The 23,126-nt window shown below is 52.0% G+C and overlaps 1 protein-coding gene across 5 annotated transcripts in view; it reads left to right on the top strand.

Annotated features, from left to right (window-relative positions):
• The window catches only part of DIP2C (disco interacting protein 2 homolog C), a 387,558-nt gene that overhangs the window by 273,402 nt on the left and 91,030 nt on the right, over positions 1-23,126 (top strand). For all 5 annotated transcript variants that reach the window (XM_010349712.3, XM_074405140.1, XM_074405141.1 and 2 more), the window contains 7 exons: positions 2,812-2,935; positions 3,258-3,367; positions 3,534-3,636; positions 5,919-5,983; positions 9,575-9,668; positions 10,110-10,229; positions 11,432-11,546. In XM_010349712.3, the coding sequence (XP_010348014.2) occupies positions 2,812-2,935; positions 3,258-3,367; positions 3,534-3,636; positions 5,919-5,983; positions 9,575-9,668; positions 10,110-10,229; positions 11,432-11,546 (731 nt within the window). The remainder of the gene's footprint in view (positions 1-2,811; positions 2,936-3,257; positions 3,368-3,533; positions 3,637-5,918; positions 5,984-9,574; positions 9,669-10,109; positions 10,230-11,431; positions 11,547-23,126) is intronic.

Here is a 23,126-nt window from a genome sequence, read left to right on the forward strand (position 1 = left end):
GCGTTTAGGGAAAGCTTGGCTCCTGGCCTGAGGTCAGCGTTTCTCCCACAGCCATGAGAGACTGGCTTCAGCCGTTCCTCCGTCTTGTGACCATCACGCATGTGCTCCTGCCTTGGCTGGGCACTCTCTGGCTCAGCGGAGCCGCCTTCCTGCTGTGGAAGCTGATGTCATCCCACCTGTGCTCCTCACCTTTGCAGAGTTGGGGCATTTTCTAATGTGATGCTGAGATTCACGTGAGAGTAACTGATCATGGCTTTACCTGAGCGAGCACTGCCTGCAGGAAAAGCACCACAAGGCGTCACCGAAGTGGGTTCTGTCAGCTGAGCTCCCCGTGGCCAGACCTTGCGGAGTCGCTTTGTGTGTGTGCTGGTTGGCCTGTTTGGTTATGGCTCCTTGAAAATTCCAGAGAGGCATTTTCACTGTAGATTTAAATCTACAATAAGAAAAATACTAACTAAACACTTAAGAGACTACAGCTTTGAAAGTTTAATGCTGCCTAATTTACCCAGGTGAAAACACCAGTCTTTGTCTCTTGTTTTCCATTATCAGGGAGCAGGTGGGAAGATCCACAGCCAGGCCTCTGGTCACCAACAGCAACTGGGCTGTGCAGGCTCCACGCTGGGGTGGTCCACCCTCGGGGTGGTGGGGGGTCCACACAGCCATCTGGGGAGTGAAAAGGGGTGACCTGTGGGTCCGCGCTGGGGGGCCATGCTGGGGGACCACACAGCCATCTGGGGAGTGAAGAGGGGACTTGTGGGTCTATGCTGGGGGGGTGCACACTGGGGGGTCCACACAGAGCCATCTGGGGAGTGAAGAGGGATGACTTGCTTACTGTGTGGCATTTTTAGTTCCTGAAATCCTGGCTGTTTTGGAGCTTTCAGATTATTTTACGAATCAAATAATGGAACCCCTATGCAGCTGGCACAGCTGGTGGGCATAGAGAGAGTGATGTGAGTGCCTTGGCTCTTCTCCCACCTGCCTCAGGCAGCTGGACAGGAGGGAGGACTCGCCTGGGCATGGTGGTTCCCTGGCTGCTGCAGCCAAGGGAGTCCCGTCTGGGCAGGTCTGACCTTCCACAACTGCTGCTGGCAGTCAGGAGCCCCCTGTAGTCGTATCTTCAGTGCGGCTACGCAGCAGTGACCCGTTCGGCAAGCTTGCTTACTTCGCTGAGACCGGGTGTACTCAGGGTGAGGAGGGGGCAGACCGGGCGTGCTCAGGTGAGGAGGGGGCAGACCGGGCATGCTCAGGGTGAGGAGGGGGCAGACCGGGCATGCTCAGGGTGAGGAGGGGACAGACCGGGCTTGCTCAGGTGAGGAGGGGGCTGACCGGGTGTGCTCGGGTGAGGAGGGGACTGACCGGGCGTGCTAAGGGTGAGGAGGGGGCAGATCGGGCGTGCTCAGGTGAGGAGGGGGCTGACGGGGCGTGCTCAGGTGAGGAGGGGACAGACCGGGCATGCTCAGGTGAGGAGGGGGCAGACCGGGCGTGCTCAGGTGAGGAGGGGGCAGACCGGGCATGCTCAGGTGAGGAGGGAGCAGACCAGGTGTGCTCAGGGTGAGGAGGGGGCAGACCGGGCGTTCTCAGGTGAGGAGGGGGCAGACCAGGCATGCTCAGGGTGAGGAGGGGACAGACCGGGCGTGCTCAGGTGAGGAGGGGGCAGACCGGGCGTGCTCAGGTGAGGTGAGAGCAGACCAGGTGTGCTCAGGGTGAGGAGGGGGCAGATCGGGCGTGCTCAGGTGAGGAGGGGGCAGATCGGGCATGCTCAGGCGAGGAGGGAGCAGATCAGGTGTGCTCAGGGTGAGGAGGGGGCAGACCAGGCGTGCTCAGGTGGGGAGGGGGCAGATTGGGCGTGCTCAGGGTGAGGAGGGGACAGACCGGGCGTGCTCAGGTGAGGAGGGGGCTGACCGGGCGTGCTCAGGTGAGGAGGGGCTGACCGGGCGTGCTCAGGTGAGGAGGGGGCTGACCGGGCGTGCGCAGGTGAGGAGGAGGCTGACCGGGCGTGCTCAGGTGAGGAGGGGGCAGATCGAGCGTGCTCAGGTGAGGAGGGGGCATACCAGGCGTGCTCAGGGTGAGGACGGGGCAGACCAGGCGTGCTCAGGTGAAGAGAGGGCAGACCGGGCGTGCTCAGGGTGAGGAGGGGGCTGACCGGGCGTGCTCGGGTGAGGAGGGGGCAGACCGGGCGTGCTCAGGTGAGGAGGGGGCAGACCGGGCGTGCTCAGGGTGAGGAGTGGGCTGACTGGGCATGCTCGGGTGAGGAGGGTGGTGACCCAGGTCTTCCTTCCCTGGCCCAGGTGTACTCCCTGCCTGGCACCCACACCAGGTGTACCCTCCATGCCTTTGGTCTTTGAGTATTTTAAAAATCTGGTGCTTTGGTGTTGATGTATTAGGTAGAAGTGTTATCTCAGACCTTGTCTGTCGTCCATGGTAATTATGTCGTATAATCATAGTCTTACAGAATCAGAGGGAACTACAGTAGCAGCCTCTTAACGCAACCCAAGGAGCACCAGCCCTGCGCTGAGCCCTTCCATACACTTCTAATTTGTCCCTCAGCAAATTGGGCGAGGGCTGTTTTTTCTACCCCCGTTTTGCACATGAGGACACGGAGGCCACACAAGCTAATCTCTTCAGGATCCCACAGACACCAAGCAGCAGGGCTGGGGTTGCTTCCTGGTTCTGCAGACTCCAGATTCCTTGTGAACTCTGGAGGGAGGGCTTGGGAGGTTAGCTCACTGCCCAGTACCAAAGGCTGGCAGTACTTCTGCTGGAGCGGGGCAGGCCATGGATTCTCACCTCCTCTCTTTCTTGCCCTCTCAGGATGCAGGGAGCCAGCAGATAGGTTTCTTGCTTGGAAGCTGCGGAGTTACTGTAGCCTTGACTAGTGATGCTTGCCATAAAGGACTTCCAAAAAGCCCAACAGGAGAGATCCCACAGTTTAAAGGTAGGCCGCCAAGCCTCTGAGAGCTCGCATGCCCAAGTCCTTTGTCAGAAGACGGCTGCGGGAATGCATCATCCCGCCCGACTTTTCACACATCCACATCTCTGATGACACATCTGGGTGGCCAGCCCGTGGGGTGACGTGATGTAGCACGTGGTGGTGGATTGGGTGCTGGTCTTTGATGTCTTAGATCCCATGAAATACGGAAACACCAGAGATTTCCATCTAGTTGAAGCGGTTGAAAGTATACCTCAAGAATGGAGAGAAATTCTACAGACATACTTTCTGGGCAGCACTGAAAAGGAACTTGTTGTTTATCTCCAAGGTTGGCCAAAGCTGCTGTGGTTTGTCACAGAGTCGAAGCATCTCTCCAAGCCACCCCGAGACTGGTTCCCTCACATTAAAGATGCTAATAACGACACTGCATATATTGAGGTGAGTCAGTCTCAGCCTCCACTGGCCCTGGTGTGACCTCAGGAACTAATATGCATTTCCAATGGTTGCCCAGCACCAGAATTAAGGGGCTCGGAGCACCTCAAATAACCGGGAAAGCTGCCTTGACCGCTCAGCCCCTCTCCTCATGCTTTCTGTCTTGTTTCAGTACAAGACATGTAAGGACGGCAGCGTTCTGGGCGTGACGGTGACGAGGACTGCACTGCTGACCCACTGCCAGGCCCTGACGCAGGCGTGTGGCTACACGGAAGGTGGGCCTGCCAGACCCCGGCTCCCTGGGACCCTGGTTCTCACCGGGACACCTGACACAGAGGCCACATCACTCCCATGAGGAGCTGTAGAAATAGCGTGAAGTTTGTGCCCAGTTCCACTGATGTTAACTTATTGTTGAGTTAGGGTATCAGCTCAGCCTGCCGTAGCAGAATACCACAGACCGGGCAGCTTCAACAGCAGACGTTTATGTTTTCATGGTGCTGGAGGTCAGAGGTCAGCGTGCTCGTGGGCAGTTCCCAGTGAGGGCCTCTTGCTGGCTTCTCATAGGAGGTGTAAGAAGCTGTGTAGTTAGGAGCCCATCCTTATGACCCCATTGAACGTGAATGACTTCCTAAAAGGCACTGTCTCCACACACAGCTGTTCTGGGGCCTGGGGCTTCAGCATGTGGATTTGGGGAGACGCTGGGAACCCCATGAAGGTTCATCCCTAGGTGCACATTGGTGTATCGTCAGGAATTGTAAAGAAAGCGCCCGTGTGTCTGCCCACCCCTACCCATTGCATCAGACTCTGGGCTTCCATGCTGAGAAGAATTGGTGCCCATTCTGTGTTTTCTTTCCCCTAGGTGGGTTAGTATGGGAGGCAGAGAGGGGAAGTGAATGGAGGGAACCGTGGCAACCATTGCCGAAATGGCACAGAGAGTGAAGGGTGCGGGCAGACCCCAGGATCCCCAGAGACTCATTGGTGCCCTGAGTCCTGCTGAGACCTGAAACCTGAGATGCTCTGAGACCCCGTGATGTGCCCTGAGGCCCTTTGAGACCCCCCCAGAGAACCCCTGTAGCCCTGAGATCCCTTGGGATGCCCTGAGGCCCCTTGAAACCCACTCCAGAGACCCCCTGAAGCCCTCTAGTGACCCCCTTGACCAGAGCCCTGACAGGGCACAGTTACATGTGCAGCCCTGCCTGGCATCCCTTTGGACTTGACAAAGCCATGGTGGCATCTGCTGCTCCGCTGCGGAATGAAAGGCTTTTCTTTTTCTACAGTTTTTATTCTCCCTATCCTGATTATCTCCCTTTTAAAAACAGCGCATGTGTCTCGTGGGTATTCAGATGTTTGGCTGTGGACTTTTCACTTGTGGGGGTGCATTGCCGTGGTGGCTTCACCGCCCTGTTGTCTAACCTTAGGACCCCTGCTCCCGGCCCTGATGATGCCTCTAGAGTCCAGGGAAGTCACCCTTGCAGAGGTTGGGTGGCAATAGAGCCATTCGCTCCTGACTTCACTGCTTTAAAAAGGAACTTGGGTTGTGTCCTTTTGGCTGTTTGTTGTGAAAGCCGCTCAGTCTGTTCCCGCCACATTTTAGCCTGTGGAAGGGGAGGTGAGACTGAGTCACGTGCTGGCAGCTGCTGGCCTTGGCTGGCCGGGTGACTTCAGGAGAAAGCTGGGCCTGTTCCTGGCCAGCTCCGGGGCTTCACTTCCGTGCTGGGTGACAGAGATCCTCGTTAAGCAAAGCCCTCCCCGATAGTCATTGAATAGACTTCCCTCCCTGTCTTCCAAATTCCGCTGCCTCCTTTTTCATCGCAACCCCAGACTTCGAGAGTTCCAGGAGAGCTGCGTAGGCTCCTGCGTTGCCAAAAATCCACCTCCGCCTCTATGCATACAGGGTATGCCGGCTGCAAAGCTTCCTCTCCTGGGAGACTCACGAGGAAGCAAAAAGAAATCTTTTAAAGGAAAAGGCAGGGAGGGGAAATACATAAGAAGAGAAGGAGCACGGTGGTGTGTTAGTTTGTTTTTTGTTTTTTTTGAGATGGAGTTTTGCTCTGTCACTCAGGCAGGAGGGCAGTATCATGATCTCAGATCACTGCAACCTCTGCCTCCCAAGTTCAAGAGATTCTCCTGCCTCAGCCTCCTGGGTAGCTGGGATTACAGGTGCCTGCCACCATGCCAGCTAATTTTTATATTTTTGGTATAGACGGTTTTGCCACGTGGCCCAGGCTGGTCTCGAACTCTTGATCTCAGGTGATCCACCCACCTCAGCCTCTCACAGTGCTGGGATTACCGATGTGAACCACCCTCTCCAGCCAGGAACGCTGTGTTTTAAGGTGCAGCATGGAGAGCTAATGCTGCTCACTTATGTGTCAGGATATCCTATCTGTCTAGAAACTCCAGGTCCACTTGGAGGCTGCAGAATTTCCACCAAGATACGGCAAAATGATATTTTTCCAAGCTCTATATCTACCCCCAATGCAATGTTGGATTTTCTTTGCCTTTTGATCTGTGTTGCCCTGTCCTAAGTAAAAATCTCCTGACTCCCTCTGCTGTGCAGCTGAAACCATTGTGAATGTGCTGGACTTCAAGAAGGACGTCGGGCTCTGGCATGGCATCCTAACAGTAAGTGAGGTTCCCGCCCCCAACTGCATCTGTCCACACAGGAGTCCCCTGCCCGCGCTGCCTGTACCCTGCCTGTCCACACAGGAGTCCCCTGTCCCCCCAGCCTCTGTCCACGCAGGAGTCCCCTGTCCCTCCAGCCTCTGTCAACGCAGGAGTCCCCTGTCCCCCCAGCCTCTGTCCGCGCAGGAGTCCCCTGTCCCCCCCAGCCTCTGTCCACGCAGGAGTCCCCTGTCCCTCCAGCCTCTGTCAACGCAGGAGTCCCCTGTCCCTCCAGCCTCTGTCCGCGCAGGAGTCCCCTGTCCCTCCAGCCTCTGTCCGCGCAGGAGTCCCCTGTCCCTCCAGCCTCTGTCCGCGCAGGAGTCCCCTGTCCCCCCAGCCTCTGTCCGCGCAGGAGTCCCCTGTCCCCCCAGCCTCTGTCCGCGCAGGAGTCCCCTGTCCCCCCAGCCTCTGTCCGCGCAGGAGTCCCCTGTCCCCCCAGCCTCTGTCCGCGCAGGAGTCCCCTGTCCCCCCAGCCTCTGTCCGCGCAGGAGTCCCCTGTCCCCCCAGCCTCTGTCCGCGCAGGAGTCCCCTGTCCCCCCAGCCTCTGTCCGCGCAGGAGTCCCCTGTCCCCCCAGCCTCTGTCCGCGCAGGAGTCCCCTGTCCCCCCAGCCTCTGTCCGCGCAGGAGTCCCCTGTCCCCCCAGCCTCTGTCCGCGCAGGAGTCCCCTGTCCCCCCAGCCTCTGTCCGCGCAGGAGTCCCCTGTCCCCCCAGCCTCTGTCCGCGCAGGAGTCCCCTGTCCCCCCAGCCTCTGTCCGCGCAGGAGTCCCCTGTCCCCCCAGCCTCTGTCCGCTCAGGAGTCCCCTGTCCCCCCAGCCTCTGTCCGCGCAGGAGTCCCCTGTCCCCCCAGCCTCTGTCTGCGCAGGAGTCCCCTGTCCCCCCAGCCTCTGTCCGCTCAGGAGTCCCCTGTCCCTCCAGCCTCTGTCCGCGCAGGAGTCCCCTGTCCCCCCAGCCTCTGTCCGCGCAGGAGTCCCCTGTCCCTCCAGCCTCTGTCCACGCAGGAGTCCCCTGCCCGCCCTGCCTGTCCACACAGGAGTGTGCTTGCTGTCGAAATACAAGTGACTAGATGTGCATACATGTCCACCTGGGCAAGTCGCTTCTCCCCACACTGTGAGTGGAAGACCGTCACTGTTAGGAGGCTGATGCTGTCACTAACGTCGTTCACAGCTACACCACAACGCCAGGTGTTTCAGCAGCCACTGGTGTGAGGGTATTGGATGCGTGGATTGAGGTTATAGCTGCCAAGGAACAGCCTCCAGGGCTGACGTGGAGATCATTATCTTTCTTCCCACACTTTTGGCATTCAGTATCTTACAGTAACATCAAAGGTTGGTTTGTGTGTGGATCGCTGTCCTATGCATCTGGTTAGCTGGATGTTCCTGTGTTACAGGCGTTCATGGGGCCTGCTGTTGTGTTACCTGCAGGGAAAAGTAGTTTATGGATTTGCCCTCGAAGGTGGAAATCAGTGTGTGTTACAGAGAAACGACTGTCTCACAATCGTGAATGCCCCAGATGACAGCGCCGGGCTGTGGGTGCTTCTCATGGGGAAGTAACCTTGTTTTTTAAGGCAGGCTTGGCACGTGAAAGCGACGCGGAGCGTAACTGCTTAGATGCTCCCCCAGTCTGTTTCAGATGCGGTAATTTCCGCTCATTTTTCTTTTGAATAATTTCTCATGCTAAAACGTCTTACCTTTTGGAGGTAGAAAATTCTAGTAGTTGTCGCATGAGTGATGGACATATGTGCTGTTTCTCGGTCAACCAGAACTCATGTGAGGAGGAGCCAGCAAGCATCTCCTAGACCAAATATCTGAGGCTCCAGAGAAGCCCATCTGGCTTCTTTCTGTGACACGTGTGGGTCGTCTCTCAAGCCTGGATGCTGTTACGGGAAGGGATGAGCAGCGTGGTACTGACACCATCCTGTGCTGGTGCGGGGGATGGGGGGAGCCCCAGCTTTGGGATTGGAGGACCCGGGCTTGTGTCTCAGCCTTTGCTTTGTGACTCGGACATGTCACCTATGCATCTAAGGCCCTTCTCAAATCTGAACCTCAATTTTCCTGTCTGTGAATGGGAACGACAATCCTATTTGATGTGGCTGGCGTGAGAATTATGTGGCCAAAAGCTTAAGCACCCACTGCACCTATACGTTCGATGCATGTGATTCATTTATCAGGTCCTGAAGAACAGCCAGCTACGTTACTGTTGCTGTCACTTGCTCTCATTATTAGGACGCCCGAGTTCCTGGCTGCGATGTTGTCCATACAGCCCTGCTTCAAGGCCTCATCCTGGGGCCACCTCTCCTTGAGTATCTCTTATGGGTGGTGCCAGCTCTGTTCTTGGGGTACAGCCGGCAGCCCTGGCAGGTGTGAGTCCCTGCACTGTCGCATCTAAAGCGAGGTCTCTGAGCAGACTGCAGCAACCAGAAAGATGCCCTCACCTCTGCTGGCACAGAGTGGGGAGGGAGCCGGCAGAGCTCTGGAGAGGGAAGAGGCATGTTGTCTTTCCTCTTTCATCTGGAGCTTCCCCAGTCAAGCCAGTGGCTCTGCAGAGGGGTCTGTGCCCTCTTGTCTGCCTCCGTAGCCTACAAGACTTCAAGAATCGCAGCCTACTGCACAGCCCCCAGGTGGTGCCTGGTCTGTGGCCGATGTGCGCATGCTGCCCATGTAGGTGTGAGTCCCAGCCTCAGCGTGGTGCCCATGCAGGTGTGAGTCCCAGTGTGCAGGTAGTAGCCAGTGTTTCCTAGTTTATTTTTGTCGGGAATCCCGATCTGCTGCAGCAAGGTCTGGCAGGAGCCAGAGTGTGAGCTTCTCCCAGCTCCATGTTTCAGGGCAGCATGTGATTCTGAAGATGGGTTCTGTGAAATGAAAGTTAGCATATCACACTAGGAAGAATTAGGCTTTGAGGATACGAAAGGCCGTTGAAAATGACAATCCTGCACCAAAGGTTTCATCTTCAAAAGGATTTGGACTTAAATTATGTAATTATCTCAGCGTAGTTTAGGGAAAGCAGTGGTGTGCAAGGGAGACCTTGAGAAGTCGCTTTTCTGTAGACATGCCTTTGCAGGATCACAGCAAGACTTAGCCATGTCACACTGATGGAGACCAGCCATCCCTGCCCCTCCCCACCCTCCCACCCTGACGAGCCTCCAGGGCCCTATGTGGCCTGTTGTCCGTGGTGTTCCTTGAGAGCTACTCCTCCTCCTTTCCAGGGCCCCATGTGGCCTGGTGTCCACGGACCTCTCTGAGAGCTGCTGCTCTGCCATGCCCTTCGTACTTGCCGTCCCTGCTGTCCCCACCTTAAGGAGCCTCCAGGGCCCGTGCGGCCTGGTGTCCGCAATGCTGGCTGAGAGCTGCTGCTCTGCGTGCCTCTCTACTGGCTGCCCCTTCCATCCCCTCCCTAAAGAGCCTCCAGGGGCCTGCACGCCCTGGTGTTTATGGCATTCGCTGAGAACCACCTCCTCTGGGGGCTCATGCGGCCTGGTGTCTGCACCGCTGGCTGAGAACTGCTCCTCTGCATACCCCTCCATGCTCACCCTGTGTGTTCCTTCATTGATTGCAGAGTGTCATGAACATGATGCATGTGATCAGCATCCCATACTCACTGATGAAGGTGAATCCTCTCTCCTGGATCCAGAAGGTCTGCCAGTACAAAGGTGGGTCTCAGTGGGCAGGGTGGCTCATGCCTATAATCCCAGCACTTTGGGAGGGCAAGGTGGGTGGGTCACCTGAGGTCAGGAGTTCAAAACCAGTCTGGTCACCATGGTGAAACCCTGTCTCTACTAAAAATATAAAAATCAGCTGGGCATGGTGGCGGGCACCTGTAATCCCAACTACCCTGGAGGTTGAGGCAGGAGAATTGCTTGAACCCAGGAGAAGGAGGTAACAGTGAGCCAAGATTGTGCCACTGCACTCTAGCCTGGGCGATGAGCAGAACTCCATGTCAAAAATAACAAAAAAATGTGCGTCCTGTGTGGCTCGTAGGGGCTGGGTGACAATGATTCTTCAGCCCTCCCCACTACTCATCATGACCTCTTTTTCAATAGGGGATGGTCTGACAGTGGCACAGACTAACCTATCTCTATTTTTCTATTTAGCCAAAGTGGCGTGTGTGAAATCGAGGGATATGCATTGGGCATTAGTAGCACACAGAGATCAGAGAGACATCAACCTCTCCTCTCTGCGAATGCTGATTGTAGCGGACGGAGCGAACCCCTGTAAGTGAAGAACCTGTGTGAACTCTCGAGGCAGGCTATCTGTGGAGTCTTTTTTTTCCAGGTTTCATTCTTTGCACTTTGATTTTTATTTTTCTAATCTTTTTCTTAGTAAAGAAGTGGTCTTAAAATAACCAACCAGTGTCACTCACTCTGGCCGAGAGCTATGATGGCATAAGAATAAGGACAGGCATTTGCAGACACCACAGCCGTGGGATTCAGAGGATGTCTTGGTTCTGTAGAGAAAGTTCCTTTGCTGACCCTGTTTCCCCTGGCTGTAAAACGGTGCTTAAGTCATAAACTTTCATGAGGATTAAATGAAATAAGCCCTAAGCAGGTGATAAGTACTTCAAGAACTATTTGGCTGCTATTACTTTATGGTCTATAGTAGTTTCCTTGATCAGTAAATTAATTTGTCATTTTAATGTAATTTCATTACTACATCCTCTAACAAAAATACCCAGATAAAGTAAACTAGCAGTTCTACAGAATGCTATTAATATACCTTGAGAAATACTTCAGTCAACTGAAATAAGAACCTAGCTGGCATGCTTTTGTGAGAAAAGATCTAAAGCTTGGAAATTGATGCAAGGAGGTTTCTGACCACATTTATGAAACATGCAGCATTTAAATTTGTAAACTAAAGCAGCATAAACTCCTTCAATGCCAGATATACAAAATTAGACTCATAAACATGTTTTATAAACAATTTTCACTTAAATTTCATAAATCCTGAGCAAATTTAATAAACAATTGTTTTTAACCCATAACTCCACAGAACAATACATCTTACATAAAGGAAAGTATATCTGTATTTGGAAATAGTTTAGCTGATATGTTCTTCATAATTATGCCTCACCCTCATCATTTAAATTAATAGAGGAAAGTTTTCAGCATTTGGTTTAGATTTTTCCCCTCTTGGACTTTGCCTACTGAAAATGGTGGAACAAGTTTCAGAAAAGTGACTAAAGCCAGTTCATCTGTCAGAAAAGGCATCATAAATGTGAAGATTGCATTCTTAAATTCTTGAGTTCTGTTATTTTGAGAATAACAACTTTCAGTGTAACATAATTGTATTAAATGCAGTGTTTTTCCATGCTGCCTAGATCCACTTGTGCCTGAAGCCTACCTTCAGAACTGTTTTGGGATTTTGTCATCGGTCACAGTGCTTCAGCTGTCTGATCATTGTCCCTCTTTCACTCTAGGGTCTATTTCTTCTTGCGATGCATTTCTCAATGTCTTCCAAAGTAAAGGCCTTCGACAGGAGGTCATCTGTCCCTGTGCCAGCTCGCCAGAGGCCCTCACTGTGGCCATCCGGAGGTACTGGGTCGTGCTGATTTACGTAGATAACCTAGAGACAGTCCTAATTCAGCAGCAGAGGGAGATCAGGAAATCCTGACAGTCAGTGCTGAGGGCGAGGGTGAAAATGGGACCCAGCCTTTCAGGATGAGTTTATTTCTCTTTTATGTCCTGCAACAGATTCTTTCAAACAGCCTAGATTCATTCATTAAAAAACATTGATCACTCCCTGAAGTTTCACTGTAATTCCTTAGTAAGTGGAACTTTCTGGAGACTCATGGGGCCATAATGTCCAGTCCTTGCCGTTTACTCCAGTTTCCACTTGTTCATATCAGTGTCTGGTTTGATTTGGGATGGGACAGAGTAGGTGCTAGAAGAAGTGAGATCCTCACAGCCAAGCACGCGCTCTGCGGCATGCCGTCTCTGCCCTTCGCTGTCTTCACTTTCTGCCCTTCGGAATGCTGACCTTTAAAGGGCGCGGCTTTGCTAAGCATTGGAGCGCTTACTGCCACATCCAACAACTCGAAGGTCCGTGGTAACCAGATGTTTCATGGGTTGCTTTCCTTGAGGCCGCCGTCATCCAGAGGGCCCTGGGTCAGGTCACTGTGACCCAGGTCACTGCAGCCTGCTGTATGACAGGTGGGAAGGAAGTGGTAATGGGGGTGTAAAATCTGTGCTGCCAGGATGGAAAGTGTTCAACACCATCAGTCTCAAGCGCTGGTGCAAGGAAGGCCTGTTTGAGCAGCCTCTCCACCATCAGCACTCATGTCAGAAAGTGTGTGACTCATCTAGACCTTTGAAACTTGTGACACGACTTATTTTTTAATATCTTTGGGTTCCATCCCTAATTAGGTTTTCTCTCACATAGCACAGATGTAGTGTAAATGACACAGGAAGGTCAGTGTACAAAGTACGTGAGTTCTGCTCTGCATTATGAAAACATTGGGCTTTCCAAAATACAGTACTGAAATTATTTCCTTAAGTGAAGAGGCCTTCTGAAGCTTTTAGGTGTTCGTGTAATATTAACTAGATGAGCTGACTAGCAGGCTGAGAAACTGGAAACATTTGAAACATCAGAAGCCACTTTTCATTTTGATTAAACCAGAAGTTAAAAGTCTTACATAATTTAAATAGATAAAAGAGGGTAACACTAACCAGAATCTGATCTTCACTTTTTTTTTAATGGTACTTTGGACTCTGGGGTACATGTGCACATCCTGCATCCTGCAGGATTGTTGCATAAGTACATACGTGCCACATTCCCCCCCAACCCCATCACCTACATCAGGCATTTCTCCCGCTGTTATCCCTCCACATCTGCCCTGCCCCCTGCTGTCCCTCCCCTCCCCTTCCCTCCCCACTTCCACTCCACCTCTCCACCTAGCCCTGTGAGTGTTGTTCCCTTCCCTGTGCCCAAGTGTTCTCATTGTTCATCACCCACCTGTGAGTGAAAACATGCAGTGTTTGGTTTTCTGTTCTTGTGTCAGTTTGCTGAGAATGATGTTTTCTAGATTCATCCATGTCTCTACAAAGGACACTAACTTGTCATTTTTTATTACTGCATAGTATTCCATGGTGTATATGTGCCAGTCTATCCTTGATGGGCCTTTGGGTTGATTCCAGGTCTTTGCTATCATAAACAGCGCTAGAGTGAACATACGTGTGTATGTGTCTTTATAATAGAATGATTTATAATCCTTAGGGTATATACCCACTAATGGGATTGCTGGGTCAAATTTGAGGAATCACCACACCGTCTTCCGTAATGGTTGAACTAATTGACACTCCCACCAACAGTGTAAAAGTGTTCCTATTTCTCCACATCCTCTCCAGCATCCGTTGTCTCCAGATTTTTTAATGATCGCCATTCTAACTGGCGTAAGATGATATCTCAATGTGGTTTTGATTTGCATTTCTCTAATAATCAGTGACAATGAGCATTTTTCATATGTTCGTTAGCCGCATAAATGTTTTCTTTTGTAAAGCGTCTGTTCATTTCCTTCACCCACTTTTGAATGAGTTTGTTTTTTTTCTTGTAAATCTGCTTTAGTTCTTTGTAGATTCTGGATATCAGCCCCTTGTGAGATGGGTAGACTGCAAAAAATTTTTCCTATTCCGTTGCTTGCTAGCGTTTCTTTTGCTGTGCAGAAGCTCTGGACTTTAATTAGATCCAATTTGTCTATTTTGGCTTTTGTTGCCATCGCTTTTGGTGTTTTAGTCATGAAGTCCTTGCCTAAGGACTTTCTTCTAGGGTTTTTATGGTGTTAGTTCTTCTAGGGTTTTTATGGCGTTAGTTCTTATGTCAGTTTTTAAAAGGATATAGTTACCCTAACGGCAGGTGCTCCCTGAATAATCTTCTGGCATTCCTGTTAGACCTCGGAGAAAAAATACATACGAGGTTGTAGTAGCAGATTTATCATCACAATCATGTTCTTCAAAGATCAGCCCTAAAATGCGTGTCTGTTTGAGGACCCAGGAGTAGATGCCAAGGCAGGGCTTCAGGCAGCAAGCACGGTGGGGCCTTGGGTCTAGAGCCAGTTCAGAGCCTGGCTGGGTGGCTGCAGGATCCTGGCCACTGCCCTTTGCCCCAGGCCTCATTGTCTTCCCCGGAAAATGAGGGGTTGGGTTCAGTAATCTGTCAATTTCATTCCACCTGTCAATGTTTAAGACCCCACAGCTCTGTCAAGTTACAGCTTTGCCACAGACAATTCAGAAAATGAGCCATTCACAAGCAGGAAGCCCAGAGTGATGATGGGGAGGGCGATGGTTCACCCGTGCTTCTCCACACCCAGAGTTAGGGTAGGATGCTTCTCCCATGCGCCTCTCCTGAGAGCACGCTCTGTGAAGGCCCGCGGCACTGAGCCCCAGCATCGATTGGCAAAAGGAAGACAGGATGAGCAAAGGATGTTTAATCCTTTCTTGTAAAATCTTTTAAAATGCTCTCAAATAGTTTTTTTGAGAGGATTAAAAGGTCAGGGTCCGTTACAGGCAAATGAAGCAGCAGCTGTTTACTGAGTGTGTCTCGGTGTGGCCCGAGAGACGTTTCTCTCATGGTTCCTGGGGCTCAGGCATTAAACCCACCAACCAGCAGATGTGCCCAGCATCACGAGAACCTGCCGGATACACAGGGGATCATGAGTTTGAGTCCGTGAGATCGTAAACGGGCGGGAATGGTAGTTTGCAGTTTTGTCAAAGGTGTAACTCTCCTTTGGAAAAAAAAGCAGTGGGGATTGAGCAGCTTCCAGACTCTGTTTGTGACTGGCTGAAACAGAGTCTGAACCCACCTCCACCCCAGGCTGGTGAATCTGTGTATTCGATGTACCAGAGACTAGCAGCTGATCCGACCAAGAAGGCTGGGGCAGCCAGCCTGGTCCCCGGAGGCATGGCTCCTGTCTGCCGGCCCCAGCTTGCCCCTGCCCGTCCTCTGGCCTCCCCACTCCGGATGATAACCTGCAGCCATCGTCAGTCTTTAGAGCCATAGTCACTTGTTTCCAGATAATCAGTGAAAACACCGGCATCGCAGCAGGTGGGTCTCCTGGAGCTGTTCCACCCTGGAGGGAGGGCGGCTGCCTCGCCTGCTGTTCTTCCGGATCCTGCAACCCCCTCCAGAGACAGGGCCACCTGGGTCCCGGAGCCCTTCCCCAGAGCCCATGTGCCCCGGAGGTCTAGGGAGCCTGTGCTCTGTTTCCCACAGCCAGCCACAAAACTGGGAAGTGGGAGGGCAGGGTTCGTGGCGGGGGTCCTGTTTGCAAGAGCACTTGGTTAGAAAACCCTTGGCCAGGCCTGGCCTGGAGCTGTGAGCACTAAGGGCCTTGTCCCCTGGCCCCAGCGCCTCCTGGACACTGCCCGTATCACATTCCCCTCCCAGCCAGCTGTTTGCCCTTCTCCTTCACCTGGGTCTGCGGGGAGAGGCCGCCCTCTGCTGCGGTCCCCTCACTGTTCAACCTGTGAGCACTCTTATTGTTCTGTTTTCCCTCTGTCCTCTGCTTTCCAGCCTGTCTCTGGCTCCATGTTAGCGTCTCATCCACTCAGCAGATGTTTTTAGAACACCTGTTGTTTGGCAGAAGTGGTTCTTGTGCTGTGGACGCAGCAAAAAGAAACGCCAGAAAGGGGCATGGTGAGGGAGGACGTCCACAGCCTGTCAGGTGAAGGACGAGGTCATTGCAGGTAGCTGTGGAGCTTGCCCTGTGGTTTCACCAGGTGAACAAGCAGAATGTGTCCTTGCGTCAGAGGTGGATGGACCCCACTCCGTCCCTTTCTGTGTGTGAAAAAGCAGAATGTGTCCTTGCGTCATGGGTGGACGACCCCCACCCCCACCCCTTTCTCTGTGTGAAAAAGCAGAATGTGTCCTTGAGTCATGGGTGGATGGACCCCACCCCCACCCCTTTCTCTGTGTGAAAAAGCAGAATGTGTCCTTGCGTTATGGGTGGATGAACCCCCCTGCCCCTTTCTCTGTGTGAAAAAGCAGAATGCGTCTTGCGTCACAGGTGGATGGACCCCACTCCGCCCCTTTCTGTGTGTGAAAAAGCAGAATGTGTCCTTGCATTACGGGTGGATGAACCCCCCTGCCCCTTTCTGTGAGTGACATCTCCTTGGGGCTCAGCCATGCCCGCTTGTTACCAATTACCCATAGCAGCTGAGAGGAGCAGTGTGGCCTCGAATGTTTACTTTCTGGCCCTTTCCTGAGAAAGCGTGTGACTCCTGCCATACGCAGCAAGTGACCATCTTAACTTCAACTCCCCTGCTGTGCGCAGCCCTGGGCTTGGGCTCTGAAGAGGCTGGGAAGGTTCACTTCTTCCCCTCCTTGAGTACCCCTGAGTGACAGGCAGAATGACCTCATGGTAGGCAGCTCCTGTGAAAAGGCAAACTACACCATCAAAAGGTGTGTCACGTGGGGGCAGGGGCAGTGGCTCACACCTGTAATCCCAGCACTTTGGGAGGCCAAGGCAGGTGGATCGCCTGAGGTCAGCAGTTCAAGACCAGCCTGGCCAACATGGAGAATACCTGTCTCTAGAAAAAAAATACAAAAATTAGCCAGGCATGATGGTGTGTGCCTAGAACCCCAGCTACTCTGGAGGCTGAGGCAGAAGAATCGCTTGAACCCAGGAGGCAGAGGTTGCAGTGAGCTGAGATCGTGCCACTGCACTCCAGCCTGGGTGACAGAGCGGGATGCTGTCTCAAATAAATAAATAAATAAAAAGGTATGTCGGTAACACAGCTTTTTGAAGAGAAAGCGCTTTCAAGTTTGCAAATCCGCTTCGTGATCCTTGCTCTGTCTTCTGACCTTCAGATGTTGATGAAAGATCTTTCCTCACAGACTCATCTGAGCCTTGTCTTAACCTGGACACTCCCCCTTACAGAGGGTCCGGACGCTTGCTTTGAGGAAGTCGCTTTGCCTTTCTCCTCAGCACTGTATCCCGTGACTCTTCCCAGTCTTTAAAACCAAAAGACAAGCATTTCATGACTCACACAAGTCTGCGATATACCAGTGAGATGAAGGCCTAGCCAAGATTACCTTGATCTGCTTATGTGGTAACAGTGGTGTTCATATCTCATGGTCTGTGCCTATGTCCTGTGTCCACGCCATGTGTCCCAGGCCACATGTGACATTTAGTGATGTGTGCCCCCTTCTGTGTGGCTCCCGTATAAGATAACCACAGAAAACCACCCAGGAGAAGGTGGACGACTTTGAATCTAAGCCATGCTTACTGCTTCTTTACTGACTTCATGGTTTTAGCCAGACAGTACAATTTTGGGAAAATATTCTTGTGATGTATTTGAAAGTGCAGGTTGTGTTACCAATGTAAAAAAAAAAAAAAAAAGTCGTGTTACCCATTGGATCTCAGAATGTTAAATGCCTGCAACCAAAATTGAAATAGGAGATTATTTTTTTAATTTAGATTTAAATACCCTCAAAGACAAGTGAAATAAAGCAGGCTGCAGGTTATGTGAAAAACTGTGCTGTAGTTTCTAACCAACAGCTGATTTCGGCGTTTGGCTCCATGGCTGAGCACCCTCTGTGGCTCTGCAGGCCCAGCAGCTGCCAGAGGGGCCCAGGACAATGGGCACCTTGAGATGAGAAAGACAGGAGCAGAGAGGCAGGTGATGCCTGGCTCTAAACCCTGGCGAATTTCCTCTATGCTGAGAACTTGTACGTGGTCAGTGCTACAGTGTGCTGTGCCAGGACTGATTTTGGGGTTTGATGTGACTTAAAATCACCCTTCACCCCTTCAGTTTGCGGTTAGAATAGGATCGGTGGACAGAATCCAAGCTGTATCACAAGATGGCTTAGTCAGCTAATATTTACCAAATGTATGCTATGGTGTTGGTTACCTGGAGTTTGTCCATTACTTTGTAGATTTAAAAGTGCTTTTAAGTCTTGATTTTGATTTTCAAAAAGACCGTATTCAGTAGAAAAGGCAGGTGATTGGACTGACTGGACCTTCTGATACATCACCTTGGACCAAGCATCCTTCGAGGTTTCCAGTCTCTTCCTTTGTGAATGAGGAAGCCAACACTGTGCCTGCTGATACCGGTGCCACCGGCATCACAGGGCTGCAGCAGGTTGTAGGTACGAGGCCACAGCCTGACACCTGCAGCCACTGAGCCTGTGGACTGTGTGTGCCACGCACCTTCCCACGTGCCAGGCTTTGTAGCATTTCACTGTCCATGGAAAGTAGGGTCAGGTCCAGGAATACACAAAGATCTCAGCACTGTGGTCTTGGCACTGTGCTGACAATTCAATGCTGCTTTCACTTTGGTAATGAGCATAAGCAGCATGGAGGATACAGTTTCTAATTTAAGTATCAGTCATCATAATTTCTCATATTTTAACATTCTCAGTGGAAGCAATGTATACACTCATACTGTTAAAAGTGATTCAGAAATTGCTGCTTCTCTCCTGGTGTCGGCAGCCTCATGCGATGGTCCCTCTGCACTTGCAGCTGCCTGGCTGGAAACTCATAACCTTTCTTGTGCCGCCTCTTCCTGGTACCCCCCCCACCCCCCAGATCCAGGCTGCCAGGAAACGTCTAAGTCCAGCTGTTTCTCCTTTCCCTGCTGCTGCCAGGGCTGCCCTCCCCTAGGCTCTGTGCTCCTGTTCTGTCTCTGGTCTGGCCAGAGCCCTCCTTGGCCCCTTGTTCAGGTGACAGAATCTACAGGAGTGCATGGCCCATGGGACCTGCCCGCTTGCCCCGGCTGCCTCTCTTTCTGCCCCTTCCTCTCACTCGCGTGGGCCTGGCTGTTCCTCCATGAGCAGGTTGAAGGCCTGCGTCTGCTCTTTCCTGTGCCTGTGCCCACCCCCTGCAGTGTGGCCCCTGCATTGGGAGACACGATTGCTCTCCCAGACTGCTCTCCCAGCAGGCTGGGACCTCATCAGCCTGCTTTTCTTGCAGTGTTACTGACTTCCATGTGCTGTGGGATTTACTGGTATGTTTATTTTTTCATTGTCTCTGGTGTATAGTTGGTGCCTAATACATATTTTTTGAGTGAATGAAAGTAAAATTTTAAAGTCGGTAAATTCAGAAAGTTCCTCCTGTACATTTTTCTGTGACAATCCCATGTCATTCACAAGAAGTGAAGGCCAGACCTCTTCCTGTGCGTTTATGCACGTGACATGCACACACTTGGCATTTTACATAAGTGGAGCCATGTGTGGTTTTGGGTTTTTGTTGGTTTTCATTTTACTTAGAAGATGTAGGTGCCACTGACGGCCTAAATACGCTGTTGTGGCCATCTGCTGAGAACAGGCTCCTGCGGAGAAGCTGTGTCCTGCGTCGGCTGTTGCCGGCCCACTCAAGGCTGGTCCAGAGGAAGACGTGGCGAGAGAGGTGTGGGAGTCCTTGGGCGGCATGTCCATGGCAGTATGCCCAGTGGTAGGGAAGAGGAGGCACTCCTGTGGGGTGAGCTCTGGAGTGTGGAGTGAGTGTGGAGACCTGTCTGCAGCAGGCTTCCCAGAGCGGTGTGTGGTTTTTAGGTTATGACAGGCAAAACTGGAAGGGCAGGCACTGACCAGGACACAGACAGAAATGACCAGGACACAGACAGAAAAAACCAGGGCAGGGCGCGTCTCCATCCCACTGTCTCGCCCAGGGGTGCCCGTGGCCGTGTACATCAGGTTGGCTGCGACCTGCACCCCGCACGGTGTCAGGAGGAGTGGTCTCTGGACATGGCTGTCAGTGGGTTACAGCGGCTCCTCTCTAGAACCACCTCCCTGGAGTTGGCTTCAGTGGTCTTCTCAGATGCGCCACTTTCCAATGGGCATGATTGCGTTCAAATTGAAGGTCAGAAAAGTAGTAAAAGGTACAAGTTTAGTATTCCAGTTTGAATCAGGAATGACTGTGTCCTGAAAACCAGAAGCAGCCCCTGAGCTCCTGTGCCAGCTCTCCGTACCCCTGTGATTCTTCAGTCTCATCAGGATACGTGCTGTCTTTTTATGTCGTTACTGTGCATGTGATGCGTATTTAAACAGTTCAATGCTGATGCTTTACAAAAGAAGAATCTCTATAATTGGCCATTGCACTTCGACTCTCATTCCCTGGAGATGAGTTAGGTAATAACTCTATCTCAGTGGTGAAAATCTTTAGGAGAGAAGCCAGGGGGAGGCTTCAGAATCTGTATCTTTCATTATCCTGATGTTTAAGTCACTTTCGAGGAAATTTGAAGCAAGCCACACTCGTGCTTGCGTTTCCACCAACACATTTCTCTCTGTGTTGTTTTCTGAATATATGAACAGCAGGAAAACTTCCCTGCATGCTGGGGTTTCATTTGTGTGCCACAGAAAGGTTGGGACAGATGCGTGTTTTTGGAAAATTAGCCAGGGCCTTTGAACTCATAGTGTGTTCTGTGTCAAGACTTGAGGTGAATTTTCCACAAAGGAAAGGTTAGAGGCCAGGTTACTAAGTGAAAAATGGCTTTCATACATTCTGCAAAGCTGTTTTAAGTAGGGTCTGGAAAGGCTTCCCTATAGGTTGGGCCTGGGAACAAAATGCTGCCTTCTGAAATGTTGTCACGTCCAGTATGGGAAGCACCACAGTGGTCACATTTTATTTACTCCTTATGAGTTTTAAAGAAAGAAACAAGGCCATGCGCAGTGGCTTACGTCTGTAATCCCAACACTTTGGGAGGCCAGGGTGGGCAGATCACAAGGTCAAGAGATGGAGACCATCCTGGCCAACATGGTGAAACCCTATCTCTACTGAAAAAAACACAAAAATTAGGTGGGCATGGTGGCGCGTGCCTGTAGTCCCAGCTACTCCGGAGGCTCAGGCAGAATTGCTTGAACCTGGGAGGCGGAGGTTGCGGTGAGCCGAGATTGCACCACTGCACTCCAGCCTGGCACCTGGCAACAGAGTGAGATTCTGTCTCAAAAAACCAAGTGTTTGGCTGCTACATTGCTCTGTTTTGTTGCAGAGAAGGATCTGTGGAGGATGGATTTGAATGGGTACTAGGATGGGCGTTTCCTCTATGTTGTGATCTAAGCATTTGTGTCCTGCGTTTTAACCATCTTCCAGGGACAGCTTCTTCTGCCCTAGTGACAAAGCAGAGATTGCATTTCCCGTGCTCCGTACAGCTGGTTGCTTGCTTGGCTTTTAGTACACTTAATTTTAAAAGGATGGTGATTATCGGTAGTAGAATGCAAATAAAATTGCAGATGCATTTGCTCACTATTTATTTGTAGAATTTTGGCCCTCTCTGGAAAATGTATCACTTAGTGATTCATTCCTGCAAAAAACAAAAAAGCAGGTAAGTCAGAAGCTGAGGCACTCACAGGAAAGCCACCCAGTGGTTGCAGGCACAGCAGAGCCAAGTGTGGACATCTGAGCTGAGTCAGTCTGCAGGTACATCAGGGCCGAGCATGGATGTGTGAACTGAGTCAGTCTGCAGGTACATCAGGGCCAAGCATGGACGTCTGAGCTATGAGTCTGTCTGCAGGTACATCAGGGCCTAGCATGGATGTCTGAGCTATGAGTCTGTCTGCAGGTGCAGCAGGGCCGAGCATGGACGTCTGAGCTATGAGTCTGTCTGCAGGTACATCAGGGCCTAGCATGGATGTCTGAGCTATGAGTCTGTCTGCAGGTGCAGCAGGGCCGAGCATGGACGTCTGAGCTGTGAGTCAGTCTGCAGGTGCAGCAGGGCCGAGCATGGACGTCTGAGCTGTGAGTCTGTCTGCAGGTGCAGCAGGGCCGAGCATGGACGTCTGAGCTGTCAGTCAGTCTGCAGGTGCAGCAGGGCCGAGCATGGATGTCTGAGCTGTGAGTCAGTCTGCAGGTGCAGCAGGGCCTAGCATGGACGTCTGAGCCGTGAGTCAGCCTGCAGGTGCAGCAGGGCCGAGCATGGACGTCTGAGCCGTGAGTCAGTCTGCAGGTGCAGCAGGGCCGAGCATGGACGTCTGAGCTATGAGTCAGTCTGCAGGTGCAGCAGGGCCGAGCATGGACGTCTGAGCCGTGAGTCAGCCTGCAGGTGCAGCAGGGCCGAGCATGGACGTCTGAGCCGTGAGTCAGTCTGCAGGTGCAGCAGGGCCGAGCATGGACGTCTGAGCTATGAGTCAGTCTGCAGGTGCAGCAGGGCCGAGCGTGGACGTCTGAGCTATGAGTCAGTCTGCAGGTGCAGCAGGGCCGAGCGTGGACGTCTGAGCTATGAGTAATTCTGCAGGTGCAGCAGGGCCAAGCGTGGACATCTGAACTATGCATCAGTCTGCAGGTGCAGCAGGGCAGAGTGTGGACATCTGAGCTATGAGTAGCCCTGACAATGATGGGGGTGAGGGGCATGGGAAACGCAGCAGCACTGGCAGTGGTTGGGGTGGGGTGGCATGTGAGAGCCGCAGCAGCCCTGGAGGTGGACAAGGGGCTGGGAGGGGGTTGTGGGAGCCAGCAGCAGCCCTGGTGATGGAGGTTATGCAGAAGCAGCCTAGTGCCTGGGCTCCAGGTACTGTACCCTCCCTTAGGTTGCCCAGCACTGGAGGCAGGTCATTGCCAGAACTTATGCTGTTGGCTCTCCCCTCAGAAAAAGGCCAGTCTCCAAAAAGGAATGACCAGCCCTCATTGCAGGGTGGCTGAGATTCTTTAAGAACATGAGTCGGAGACCTTGAAGGGACAAGGGCTGGAGATGTGCCCGTCCTCATGTATGTCATTTGTGTGTGTGCCTGTCTTCAGGCATGTCTTGTGTTCATGTCTCTGTATCTCCATGCAATCATGTCTGTGTTCATGTGTGTGACCTCATGCATGTCTGTGTTCATGCATGCATGCCTTCATGTATATCCTCACCTGTGTGTCTGCCACCTGTATGTGCCTGTCTTCATGTTTCTATTGATGTGGTGTGTGTCTTCACATGTCTGTTTTCACCTTCATGTCTGTGTGTTCACACATGCCAGCCAAGTGGTAGCAGGAAGTCACGTTCTCTAGTGAAGTCTGCTCTGTCTTCCTACGTGAACTGTATTTTCACCCAGGCATTTAAAGTTTCTTCTCTTTAAAACTGTGACCAGCCTACTATATGTTTTCTTTTCTCCTGATATTAGTTTTAGAGTAGAAAAATACTAGGGAAATAGGGGCTTGTGATGCCTGGACTGATCAGAATTTTTTAAAAGGAATAATTGCAAGGCAA

Source organism: Saimiri boliviensis, chromosome 8, assembly GCF_048565385.1.
Source record: "Saimiri boliviensis isolate mSaiBol1 chromosome 8, mSaiBol1.pri, whole genome shotgun sequence".
In the NCBI taxonomy this organism is placed as follows: Eukaryota; Metazoa; Chordata; class Mammalia; order Primates; family Cebidae; genus Saimiri; species Saimiri boliviensis.